This window comes from Seriola lalandi, unplaced genomic scaffold, assembly GCF_002814215.2.
Source record: "Seriola lalandi dorsalis isolate HSWRI2012SDOR001 ecotype SW California unplaced genomic scaffold, Sedor1 jcf7180002054169, whole genome shotgun sequence".
NCBI lineage: Eukaryota > Metazoa > Chordata > Actinopteri > Carangiformes > Carangidae > Seriola > Seriola lalandi.
This window is the reverse complement of record NW_019524722.1, coordinates 192977-207261: the sequence shown is the minus strand read 5'-3', so window position 1 is coordinate 207261 and position 14285 is coordinate 192977. Positions and strand designations below refer to the sequence as shown.

At 40.1% G+C, this 14285-nt stretch overlaps 1 protein-coding gene across 1 annotated transcript in view; it reads right to left on the bottom strand.

Annotated features, from left to right (window-relative positions):
* Positions 1-7303: 7303 nt before the first annotated feature.
* The window catches only part of lrrn1 (leucine rich repeat neuronal 1), a 13287-nt gene continuing 6305 nt past the window's right edge, over positions 7304-14285 (bottom strand). The window contains exon 2 of the mRNA XM_023403672.2: positions 7304-10451. Coding sequence (XP_023259440.1) covers positions 8147-10300 — 2154 coding nt within the window. The 5' untranslated portion in view covers positions 10301-10451 and the 3' untranslated portion in view covers positions 7304-8146. The remainder of the gene's footprint in view (positions 10452-14285) is intronic.

Below are 14285 nucleotides of genomic sequence, written 5' to 3'. Positions count from 1 at the left end.
CACACACACACACACACACACACACACACACACACACACACACACACACACACACACACACACACACCCACAAGCAATCAATGTTGGAGAACATGCCATATATACAGGTGATCAATAGAGTAATAGAGTGAAACCACCTTTGATTGTATTGTCCCATTATTGTTTCACCTCAATGACAGAGTGGAGTGTTGTCTGTAAAAAATGGTTTCCCACTGCAGCAGGAGTGTGTTTGCTTATTAAAATTGTCTTTTGTTTATTCTGTACACTTGTATATTCTGTTACTGAATTTAGACTATTGTTCTCATGGATTTTGACTTTCATTACTGCAGAGCACTTTGTACTCCTGTTTGAATAAAGACACAACCAACCGTAACAGTAGGAGCTACGTCTAAGAAGGAGGAAATGAGCTCTGTGTCAGTGCAGAGACTGAGCACATATTCACACTTACACTGTGCTGCAGGCAAAAAAGCTCTTTAATTGGGCCCTGGGAGAAAACACCAGAACAATCCGTCCAACAATTCATTATGCGTTTAACAGATGATTAACATTACTGAAATGCATTATGCCTCCACACGTCTATTGTGATTTTTTTACTCAGTACGCCTCCATTATTCAGATAATACAGAAGCAATAATCTCACCACAGTAAAGTCAAGTACAAGTAAAAGAGACAAACAACAACATGTGAAACCAACATTCTTCTCTGCTGCTGATATTCCACATGGTTCAAACTGAATTTCTCTGTCAATAAAGGCTAAAAATAAAATGTCACATTTATTAATGTGTTCCATCCAACCTGCTTCAACCCTGAAACAGATTCTACACACTGGAGAGAGATGTCATGCCACTCTTCAATGAGAGATTTCATGTTTGTTGACGCTCATTGCCTCATTGCCCCTATACTGCAGAGGCTGCATTTGTTTTACCATCATTTTCATACTCGTTTCCACTGTTCAGTGAACGTTCATGGAATAGGCCATTTGCATTTTGATAGAAAAAACTAATAACCAAAGATGAAAGTACGCTATGCCCACATCTTTGGATGATGTTTGGAGTTTACTTTGCCAGGAAAGGGTTTCAATGCCTCCAAATTGCACAAGGAAAATACACCTCTGAAAAACAGCAAACACCAGGAGATGCTGGCTCAATGGTTTATACCAATGCTGAAAGCACAGGTAAATATAATTAATGAAGATAAAGAGTCTACAGCTTTGAAAGACACACTGGTGCTTTAAGCTAAAGGTTAACATCAACATGCTGATGGGAGTGTTATTAGTTTGTGGGTATGTCGTCATATTGGAGAAATTACATTTTTTACCTAATGATGATGCTAAATGAAATGCACAAAGATCAACAGTTCATCATGTGGGAAACATGAATGTGTGTGCCAAATTTCATGGCAGCCAGTCAAATAAGTGGGATTTATCAGTGTGGACCATGGTGGTGGACTGGAGTGGTGGAGTCACACCGCTAGCGTGGCTAAAAATGAAAACAGTGATGCCATGCCCCATACATTTCCCCATACCAATTAAATTTCTTTTTTTTTTACCATAATAATATAGAGTATGCCAACCTAAGAGCTTTAACTTTAACACCATCCTCTGTGCAGCATTATTCATCAAATGCTTTGTGGGTAACAAGCTCTGAGCTCATAGTTAAATTTATCTTTGTATGTGTGAAAGTGGGGGAATGATAAGGGAACAGGCTCACAGGTGCTGTCTCTGCAGTTGCTCTCAGGAAGAGGTGCGCAGTCACACCCACTCTCTCCTCCAGAACAATGAAAATAACTGAGGCTGGGCCAGCATGATCGCTGCATCCAACGTGGAGCCATGATAACTTTGGTTATGCGTGCCTTCTTATTTGCTTGGATAAAGAATCTATGTGAGACGACCTTCTGTTGAACCCCGTTGATGATCATCTCTTCTCTTAGAGTGGAGCTCATCACATTGTCCAAGTACAGGTACTGAGGGTACCGTGGAATCTGGGCCATCAAAAGCTGAGTGGTGTGTGGATCCCAAATGGCAGTGAAATGATTTCTGCTTTTCTCATTTCAGTTTCATGTACTTAGCTGCCTATGACTGTACTCAGCTTTGGAGGAGGCTCTTGTATTTAAAAAAAATAAAATAAAAGTGCAGCTTCAACTTCACAGTTGAAATGGGAACTTTTAGAGCACAGGTGCATTGTGCTGAAGAAATACATATACAACAATGATGAATATATGCACAGTGAAAGTCTGTGACCCTCAGCAAGAAAACATTATTAAATGAAACAGAATAAAAAAGAGCAAATAGGCAAATGTATGGTGGCCCTGAGAGCTGAAAGCACTGCAACTTAGGAAAACTCATACAAATAGATAAAACACAAAGAAATTCAGAAAACATCTTCATCAATTTGACAAAACTCATAACACATCCAAATACACAAACACGCTGCAAATAGTCGCAACATATCCGAAGTGTTTCCAGGGGACACTAAAAGTGATGAATCTGGCTTATTTGCCAATGCTTTGTGACTTTTAAAGTTAAAAGCAACAACAAGTTCACATGGATGCATTATAATAGGCCTACATGTATTATAATACATCCTTGCTAGTGCGTCCACAGTCCACAGTCATCAACTTATATGAAATATAAAAGAAAGATTGTTATGGCACCATAGTCAACTCAGAAGAAGAAAATGTTACTGGTTTTACTGTCGAATGCGATCTTGAGTGGGGTGAAGCTGATGATGCATATTGTTGGTGTAATCAGGGGGGTGGGGGTGTTAACACACATTTCATTTGCTTCTCCACTGAGTAGGAGTAAAGCCAAATGGCTATTTCTGTTTCACTTACAGTTGCTGTTATTAGTTTAATAATTGTAGATATCAGGATTTAGTTGCAAGCACTAACTCCAGTGGAAGGTTTTCAGGCTTTGTGAGAGGCTACATGTAGGATATTATATGAAAGGTGATAGGCTTACTTATAACTTAATTGTTTTTTTACGAGAAAATAAAAATCCCTATTTCTATGAATCTAATAACATCGTTTTCCATATGAAAGGGTTTGTATTGATCTTAAATTTTGGATTAGTTCAGATTTAGTTTTTTCTTATCTGCTGGGCAGTTTTAAATACAGTTCCAGCAGGTATCAGTTATCATGTGCTTGCTGTAACGGTGATATTTACTGCTATTGGACAAATGTCTGTGTTGTTTATGGATTGGTTGCTGTCAGGAAACTCTCACTCAAGAAACGCACTAGTTGGTTGTAAACAGCAGCCTTTAACATATAATTGTGTTGTAGTTCACTGGCTGTCAATATTCCCTGTAGCTAACTGCAGCGCTGGAAAATACATGTGTTTTTATGCTCATTTACATCACATGGAAAACACCTGATTGAGGCCTAAATCACAAAGTATTGCCCCATTTGTCAACTTATCTATTTAGAGATGAGACACAGACTTTGAAATCATCCATTGTGATGATAATGAATATCCAGGTCATATAATAGAGGCATTGGATAAAATCTTAAATCTTTTATTCTGAAACTGCCAACTATTACTTAGCACAATATTTAGAGAACCAGAGCCAATCAACCCCCCAGACACCCACTTGATAAATGAACCCATGTCCCAAAATCTTGCTGTATTTCTTTAACACAGTAATCAAACTAGAACACAAAGAGTGTTGACTTGACTATACCTCTCCCCTTGACAGTGATTTTCCAATCATAGCTTAGCAATCATAACTAGGCACAGCAGGCCTGTTAAGCTTTGGATCTCTCAGCATGTTGAAGTGGTGTGCACGGCTCTGTAGTGAGAGCAGTTCTTGGCATTTACAGAATGGAGAAGGAGGGTTTTCTTTTTTAGCTGAAGTGTGAAGAACGTATGGCTAACTAGCTTACTTCCTACTGTAATAACTGAAGGCTGAGGAGCACAACATGGACTAACTGATGCGAGATGGCACAGTGCAGTACGCAGCATTCAGGTAAAATCGACCTTCCTCCACTGAAGAAGCCATGTTTTTAGGCTAAAAAGGTCTGGATACGATGACTACAGGCAAAATTCCTGGTCAGCTGGTGGACCATCAAAATCCATAAAGTTTTTACCGGCTCCGTCTGTGTCCAGTGCTGAATTTCTCCCGCCAGAGGGAGGCCAGAGTTATGGCTGATGAAGCATTTGTTTTGGTCTGAGATGCATGTGGTTTAGTGTGACATCTCGTGGCTGTGACGATTGCTTACAGAATCTTTAACTTTCCACACTAACAGAATCAGAAAGGCTGAAGAGCTGTGGTGCTAGTACTGTATGACTTCATTTCAGTTCCCTCAACTACTTCTTCACCTTCTTTTTGGTTGATCCACAGCCCCTAAAGCGGACGCTCAGTCTTTTGGGTTCAGGTTCTGGCTTAGATTTGCCTTTTACCTTCTCACTGGACTAAGATTAAATTTTGATTAATTTCTCCGAGCGACTGCAGCAGGTATGTTGAAAAAGATCTCAAAACACAGACAAGAAGAAAGCCCTTGCTGTGAGCCACTGGGTGCTCTACCACATTTCAAAGTAAAGAGAGTTGAGACCAGAAAGAGGCAGGCCACAACCCAAACACCCATCAGCGTAACACCAGCTTAGAAACTTACTTGACTGAAACTTGAAGTGGGTTTTGTCAGTGTTTGCATGTTTAAAAGCTGACCTCTGCTTGCTGCAGTATTTTTCAAATTTGTCTCATTTCTGTCAGTCGAAATAATTAAGAAAAAAATTAGACTACATTTAATCCTATAGAAATGCAAATGAAAGCGTGTGCAAATTTGCCCAATGCCATTTTGTTTGTCATACAGTACTCCTCCTGTCCTAAGCCACAGTTTTACATGATTCACCTAGAAGAAAAAAGAGCATGAAGCTCAGCAGAGGAGCGCGCTGTGCCATTCTGCTTCACCTTCGTTGCAGAGAAGGAGCTTTTCTCGCTCCACACCTTTGAAAGCGTACAAGATGTTTTAGCGGTTTCCCACCTGCAGGGTGTTGACCTTGTCAGTGGTATTTCAGGCTCCAGGGACTTCTCTCACTTGGCTGCCAGCACCCGCAGGTGGAGGGAGGGAGGGGTTGTCATGGAAACAGGCCACTGGGATGGGACACAGTGCAGGCTCCAGCACACGCTTTGAAAAGCTTTCATTGATAGCTGTCCCAATGAGCTGATTTCCGGTCTGTTACTAGGCTACACACTGAGTCGGTATAAAGGCTCATTCGTTCAGTGCAGATAAAAGGACACAGAAGATTTTTCAAAGTAGCAGTTTCAGTTTGCAAGTTTAACAAATGCCAGACTACGGCTAGTTTGCCCTCCTCCGTCCATCATTCTCAGCACAGGACACAGGTCTCCCTAAAGGGTCGATGACATTCAGTGACATTTTCCTTGCAGCATCTCCTGACATCTCTATCCACGAGGAAAAGCAGCAGTCTGAGAGAGTTTAATCCATTTCATCATCAGCATTTCTTGATGCACAGTGCACACAGAGCCAAATCAGTTCCTGACAGTAGAATGACATTAGAATCAGGGGACTTTATCTGACATATATAATGTGCATCAGCGAAACTACTATTTACAAGCAATTTATGAGCATATATAAATAGTTTAAAACAGACTATAATGTATTTTTAAGCAGATATTAAGACATTTAAATGTCTATTAGTGTATTTGTCAACAATCCTATGAAGCATGTGTAGTTGGTGTACAAACAGTTAATGAATGATTGATATATATATATATATATATATATTACCATGCTTCATTTTTAAAACTTGTGAGGACATTTGGCTTGAAAGTTAATTCTTGATCTCAATATGTAACAAAAAACTCTTCACTCAAGGTCCACTTCTTAGATTTTGTCTGGAGCTATCAGCTGCAGCTCATGACCTTCATTAGCAGATGGAGTTTGTTCAATTGTCATGTGAAGTGGAAATGTGTTTATAATAAATAAATATTAAACAAATAAATTATATTTGTGTCTTGTATTTATAACAATAAATATAAAATGTAATTCATATCCATATAAAAACACCAATTATGGATGCTATAACTATATAGTGTATTTATAGGGGTTGACAAATACGTTAATATTCGATATCTGCTTATATCTCAATTTGATTAGTGCTCACTGATAAGATTGAATGATGTTATTTAAACAGCTGCTACACAAAGACAAAGTTGCACATGCTTGATGAACTGTCCGATGCTTCCTTTTTTACTGAAGAATATTTGTCTCCATTCCTGCAATGATGGAGGAGAAGAGGGGCGGAGAGAGCATGCAGGAGAACGAGCATGTTGTCAGGGGAGACTAAACGGAGATCGTTTGATTGCACCACAAAGCTCAAAGCTGTCAGTCAACATCAGAAACAAACAGAGCTTCTGGGCTCCCACTGGAGATCCACTTTTGTAGACAGTGAGCCACTGAGATTGGGATCTGCATTGTGGTGGAGTTATGGACCTTGCAGAGACACTGATGGTAACTCGACATATTAGTGTTTCACTAGCTTTTACAGAGAAAGCAGATGGTTGCCTTTTATCATTTTACCGACAGAGATGAAGAAAAGCTACATAATAATGTTGTATCAAATAAAAATCCAACAAGGCACGATGACGAAATTTGCCGCCTTGAGACATGCTGTAAATTCCACACCACATACAGTACAAAATGCTGAGAATATGAAACATTTGGATGATTATGCAGATTTGCTTGGTGCTAAATAACGCTGCAGTCTGTACTTGCTATAACTGTCCATTATCCATAATCACCATCTCCTTCGATCTTGTGTCAGTTGGATTAACAATCCCCATGTTGCCTCCTCTCTAAAGCTTTGGAGATGCAGGGGTATGATTAGTATAATAAAACAGACACTGAACAAAAATGCAGGCAATATATCCACCGTCTTGGTTTTGAGTGACTAATTTCTTTGTTTTTGAAGTTACTGTATTTACTTCGAGGCATATTGTTCAGTAATTATATTCTACCGGGACTAGAATTTAAATTATTCTCTGATAATTGCTTTGCAGAGGCAAAACACACTGCAGTCTGCAGCTCTCTCTCTAGTTCTCTCTCTCTCAACACTGAGGTTGTAACCTAACACCTACAGCTACGCTCATCACACTGAAATGAACAAAATCATAATATAAAACATTAATAATGAGATGATTGTCCCTGCAATAACAATTTGAACTTTCAGACCTTTACTGTCAATCTGTAAATGTCTGTTTCTCCCAAGCACATTCATTAAATATACAGTACAACATAATGAACTACATGTAGTTTTCGAAAAAAATGACACTTGGTGTTGAAATCATGGTTTAAAAAATATGAGGAAAGAAGATTTTATTTAAGTTGCTCCTCAATAAACAACATGTTTGTGTGTGGAAACCACAACAAAACGAGTGATTGTAGACATATTCTAGCAAAATAAGAAAAGAAATATTTAAGAAATTTAAAAAGCCTTACATCTATTTACCTAGTTTATAACATTCATATTTCTATTGCTGGTTTACAGTAGTTGCTCTGCAAACTTAAAGTCTAAATCAAACATACTGTTATTTAATGTACAAAAAAGTAAATTAAATCATAGCTGATACAACATTACAGAAGAATTGCTAACATTATTCAATAGACGGTATATCAAGTCTAAACGTACTTTGTCAGCTTATATTTCAGTTGATAGACAAATTAGTATATATATTTCAGTGCACAACAGTCAACAGTGAAACTGTTTTACAAGAGAAAGAAAGATTGCAGTCTCTAACAGTTCTGCCAGAGAAAACATGTCAAAAACGGGTCGGATTTCAGCTTTTCCTTTGCTCACGCATCCTGAATCAGTGACAATGCTCATGCTGTGTTCATCAAAACAAGTACTAAAAATAAAGCACAGTGACTACTAAGTCCAGGAAGCTAAACAAAGCTGCCATATTGTGTGTCAAAATTAGCGAGAGGTAAAAAGGCAAAATGCTAAACTAAAGATCTGAAAATGTTGGTTCGTTGTTCGCTTCAAAGAGCAAGTCTGAGAGAACCGAAGAAAATAAAAACGAAACAGGAAAGAAAAGAATGACTCAGTCCACTTTTACACAAAGAAGCAAACATGTATATTTGTGCTCCTGAAAGAAACATGTCTCTATACCTCCCACTGGATAGTTAGTAGCTTTCACCACATGTAATAGCTGCGTGTGGTGTCCACCTGGCTAGGTTTGGTCTCGGATGAGCCCTCTTTTTCCTTCTCACTGTCTGCCTCCCACAAGTTGATAAGAGGAGGGTACAACTCGTTTAGCGGTATTGAGGAGGTTTTCTGCATGTACTTTTTCAGAGAATGGTGATAGTTTTTCCTTTTCCACCTCTTAGCAATGTACACACCCAGAGAGGCCAGACTGATGATTGCAAACATTGTTCCCATGACTGCTGCAAGAGCAGTGTTGGTCCCTTGGTCGGATATTTCCACAGCGAAGGTCGCTTGCTTCGTTGTCACATTCACACACGACTTCTGTGTTTGTTGATGGATGTTGGAGACGGTGAGGCACACTTCATACTCAGTTGCTGGTTGTAAATGCGTAAGGTTGTACTCATGGACATCCACAGGTACTCTGGCAGTGTAAGTAATATGTGGGTTGTCTATTTTCATGGTAGCAGATGACCACTTTAGGTTAGAGGTCATTATGTTTGAGTTTATTTTCCAGGAGACCAGGATTGAGTGGGATTCTGTCTGTTTGACATAGATCTTCATAAGCTGAGTGCTGTCTAACAGAGTGCCGTTTACCCGTAGAGCTATCACTCTTGTGTCAGCTCCCTCTGAGTTTTGAGCCACACAGGTGTATCTGCCTGAGTCTTCTACTTGGATATGAGAAATTCTCAATGTCCCTTCACTGCTGAGGCTGTACTTGTCTGATAGGGTGTCCATCATCACCTTGTTCCCCATAGGCGTCACCCAGTAGATTTCAGGCTCAGGCTTTGACATGGCTCTGCAGTCCAAGTCCACAGTCATACCAATGTCCAAATTGAGGTGGCTGGGGAAGGTGTCATGAGAAATCATGGGCAAGCACTGATTTGCTGCATTCTTCTGCAGCACCTCCCGCACACGCATACCCCTGAACTCTGTTGGCATGGCACACATCATGGACACAGGTTCCATAAAACGGACGGTGGTCTTGTTGGAGCTCATCCACTGGATGACGCAGTCACAGCGAAGAGGGTTGCTGTGGATGCTGATCTCACGTAGGTTTGGAAGGGTGTCTACTGTGGACTGATAGAGGGCGTTCAGGGCATTGTTGTTTAGCATTAGACTTTCCAAGGCTGGGACATCACGAAAGGCCTGACAGTTGATGTAGGAGAACTTGGGGTTGTTTGTAGCCTCCAGCTTTGTGAGCTCAGGAAGGTTGTCCAAAGCGTAACGATCAATAGAAACCAACTCTCCCATGTTGTTTATACCCAGCTCCTTCAGCCTCAGCATGTTCTTGAAATCTCCCTCCTGAATTTTGTGCACTGGGTTTTTGTTCAAATCCAAGAACTTGAGGTTAGGTAGCTTCTGAAGAGCTCTCTGAGGAACTCGGACCAGCTTATTGTCATAGAAAGAGAGGCTCTCAAGATTGTCAAGTCCCACAAAGGCATTTCCGGGGATGTCGGTCAAATCCATCCCAGCCAAAACCAGGCTTCTTAAGTTGCCCAGGGGTTTGAAATTAAAGTCCATTATTCCAACAACAGGGTTCTCCCCAATCATGAGGATCTCTAGATTGGGCGTAGATTCAAACCACTGGCTGTTGATGGTCTTAAGCTTGTTGGAGTTGAGGTGAAGCCTGAGCAGGTTGTGGAGCCCAGAGAAGGCATTGGCAGAGATGGTGTTGATCTGATTGTGGTTGATGTAGAGCTCCTGCAGGTTGCTGAGGTCCTGCAGACAGAAATCGGGCATTTCTGTAATCTGGTTCTCCTCCAGATGAAGCGTGGTGAGCTGGGACATATTGGTAAGGCCAACATCCCGAATGCTACTGAAGTTGTTCTGGGACAAGTCCAGCTCCGTCAGGTTGAAGAGCTGCTCCAGCTCCTCACTGGTCCTGGCAATATAGTTGCTCTGTAGGAGGAGAACCTGAGTGTCACTGGAGAGGTTTCCCGGGATGCGTGTTAAGCGAAGGTCATTGCAGTCCACAGTGATAGCTTCTCTGTAGGTGGACTGGGGAGTAAACCAAGGCCGGATTTCGCACACACATAGCTGGGGGCACTCATTGCTTTGGACGAAAGATAGTCCTACAGATACCAGGATCAGGCCAGCAAGGACCTGGCCTAGAAGAAAGCAGTCTAACCTCCGTCTAGCCATGCTGGGGAGGGACAGGAGGAGGGTCAGATGACTTTGGGAGAGGGTGCGTTACAGTCATCAACTAGACTTTGCGCTGATTAGGTCTTTTATTCCGGTGGACTTGAAGCCAACAGTAGGATTTTACAGCAAGATCTTGGAACTGCAGGATAATCTGTAAAGAAAGACAAATGATATATGTCATTATACAGAAAACAGCCCCATGTTTAGAATGAAAAGGGTATATAGTTCATGATTATCTTTTTAGCAATGCTAGCAGCATACAAAATTGGTCCACCACTTTGGTCATGACTGAAATACTTTACAACTGTAAGTAAAAATACGATGGATCATCAAATTTTGTACAGACGTTCATGGATCATGGAGGATTAATCCTACTGGCTTTGGTGATCCTCTAGCTTTTGACATTAGGTTGTGGTTTTCAGAGAAATATCTCAAAACTTATTGGATGGATTGCCATGACATTTGGCACCATCATCAGTCAGTCAGGTCATACTTTGATTTATGAACAAATACCTGCAGAATTAATGACATTCCCATCAGCCTAAGTTGTATTTTATTTTTAGTGGTAATTAGCAATGCTATGATGGTGATCATTACTTCTTTGAGAGTATACATTGTGCTTGTGCTTATGTACTACATCAGCATGTTACCAATGTCATTCTGAGCATAATTAACATGCTGATGTTAGCATTTTAGCTCGAAGCACCACTATGAATGTTTACAGCCTCACAGAGCCCAACATGGTTGTAGACACTTAAGTGTTGTTTTATGTAACAATTAATAAATTATCACAGAATCTTTAATGTGTCTTGTAAATGTAGGAATTACTTAAGACAACAGATTGACTAAGAATAACAAGTGCTTCTCCATTATCCTTGTGAGACTGTGGGTTATGTGCAGCATCAACAGTTTTGAGAAAATGCAAGTTCAGCTCATTACGATGCATGCACAAAACACTGCTCTGAACAACTTGGAAACAGATCAAATTCCATTGAGGGCTTTCATCTATCCAACAGGCCCATAAGGACTTGATCATTAGTTTCTCCGAACATCATTAAACACTATGAGATATTAGTATGTGCCATGCCTCAAAGAAAGCAAAAAAAGATGCACGTCTTAATTTTTAATGCAACGTCTTCAGCATTCTGAAATTAGGGCAAACATGAAAAAAAAAGTTTTCAGCAGGCCTAGTATTTTTCCAGGATGACTGGGTACAGAAGGAAGACTGTCAAAACTTTGAGCAGCATTCTTTAACACTTTAGAAGACTACAAATAAAGATTTCAGGAGAGGGTTGTGAGAGGATGAGAGACCCTGATCTACTGATCTAGCCCATGCAGAGCTCCTGAGAGGTACAAAGAGCATCTGCTAGCCCATAAGGTAGTAACACTTACTACAGTCACTTGGAGGATAAGTCCTTTATCGTTGCAAACAAAAGGCTTCTTTTACTCAATGTCAGTGCTACATTTTAGTCCACCAATTTGGACGGAAAGATCTTAACATGTATTATGGTTTCTAATGCCTTTTTGTTCACTCTACAAAAAACAAAGTGTCCAAAGCTGAGTTGGTTGCTTGGACAAGTCCTGACCAAGAAATAGACACAAGACTCCTTGTAAAACAGCAAATGGTCAATTTACACTTCAGTTTTGAACAAAGTAAACAAACAAAATGTAATGTATTAATTTGTGACCTTTAGATGTGCTGGTAGATTTTGTCACGTTTTGTGAGTGGTAGGATAGCTTTTCCCCGTGTCCACTCTATGCTAAGCTAAGTTAGCCAGCTGCTGGCAGTAGCTTCATAATCAGCATATATACATGTGAGTGGTATCAAATTTCTTATCTAACACTCAGCAAGACAGCAGTAATGCATATTTCAAACAACTATTCCCTCCTTAACTACACGTTTCATCATAGAGCCTATCAGCTTATTGGTACATATACAGGCATGGTGACTGCTTTTAAATGTTTTTACCTAACTAGGGTCTGACTGAGACTGAAACATTGTCAATTTTAAATAAATGCGTGGTTTGGAGTCAGTGTGTGTCAATATTTCACATTCAATGTCCCCAGTGGATAAAACCCACTGACCTTTACTCCTGCACCACCATAAGGTTGGCATTTGTGATTTTGAGTTAAATCTCTAAACAATCAACAGTTTGATACAGATAATCATGTTCCCCTCAGGATGACCTGTAATAATTTTAGTGACCTGTAACTGACTTATGACAAAACATCTGCAATGTTAAATACATTTCAAGCAGCTTCAGCTGAACTTTGTGTTTAGTGCTAATTATCAAATATTAGCATGCTAACCTGCTAAACTAAGATGGTGAACATGGTAACCATTACACTTGCTTAACGTAAGCATATGAGTAATGTCATTAGTGTGTTAGTGTCATTGTCAGTCACTGCTGTGCATGACTGTAGACTCTTAGTCATCTTAATCACAGTGTGAACCATGTCTTACATATCCCTGTTCCTTTTGTTTCATCTACTCTATCAGACATGAGGTCCACTCAATAAGTCTGTTCACATTCAAATACTACAGTTTTATCCTTCACCTTTTCTTATTAACAGGATTAGGATGCCAGCACTTCTTTAACAAGCCCGTGCACTTGCAGTATCTTACAGCAACACTTAAGAGATCCCATTACCCAATTAGGTCTATTTACTGAAGGAGGCATCCTACCTAGTGCAGCACCATACGGCAGCACCACGGTACCGCAGCATTCTCCACCACACAGCTTTATGGTCAACACCAGCTTAAGAAGATAGCACTTAAGAGGCTTTCAAACAAGAGAGCTGACTAATTCAGCTGAATGCAAACTGCCTGGCAACAGCACCAGGGAGACAGGAACACATCTCTGCTCCTCCTATACTGGAGATTCCCTATGGGACAGGGCGGAGCATGGGTGAAACAGGGATAGTATGGTATCTTGTCTTTAAGCTACAGCACCGCATATTGTGACGATTGCTGTGCCAGTCAGGATTAGTGGATGGAGATACTGAGGTGGAGATTAGCTGGGGGTAGTGTACTAGATTCAAACCCAGAGGAGAGAAACAGGTCACTTAGCACTTAATTAAAAGCAACATATACAGCATAGACCTAAAAGAGTGTTAATGCATTGGTAATCTCATTACAAAAATAATTGCTTAAGTGCCTGTTTGTAATTTTGTCAGTGACTAAATATTATGTCTCATTACAATATGTAAAATAATTTAATTACTGAACTGACAAAAATGTAGTTGTAATAGTTTGTGGGATAATTCTCTCAAAAATAAAAACTGTTTGTGAAGTTGCTGTAACTGGAGCATATCAACTTCATATTACCACAAAATGGCTTTAAAACACCCTGCAGCAAGATTCCAAGGCAGATTTAGTAATATGTATTTTCTCCTCCTCCTGTATTTACCACAAATGGGGTTAATCTTAGATTCTTCTCAGTAAATGCTGACAGCTTTGTCCATGCTTCCCTTTATGCAATGTAAGATTAAGAAGTTTCTGATCCTATTTAATACTGGATGTACAAAAACTGACACTGTTGTCAAAGTTAAAAAAAAGTGGGTTAGCTGAAGTTTTTTTGAAAATGTTGTTCTGATGTAACAGAGCACTTAAAAAGACAAAATCAGTGTCAACATCCTGTTGGTTGATTTTTCAACAACAACTAAAGGCTGTCTGGGACATCCTGACACGGGTCTATTGTGATCCTAAAGCCGCAGGAAAGCTTAAAAACACACAGCAGGTGGGAGAACACTCAACAACACCAAAGGCAGGAAGGCAGGAGGTGGACACCCCCAGAGGTTTTAACCACAGCCACCTCTCAACCGGTGAACGAGATACTTCAAACAAATACCAACAACTTCAGACATAAACTGTGTCATCTCAGACACCTTTTATCAACACCTGCTGGAGGATCCTAGATCGCCTTGTTTTACTTTGTCATATGGAGCGTAATCAAAGACATACAAGTGGGACAGGTGTTTACCA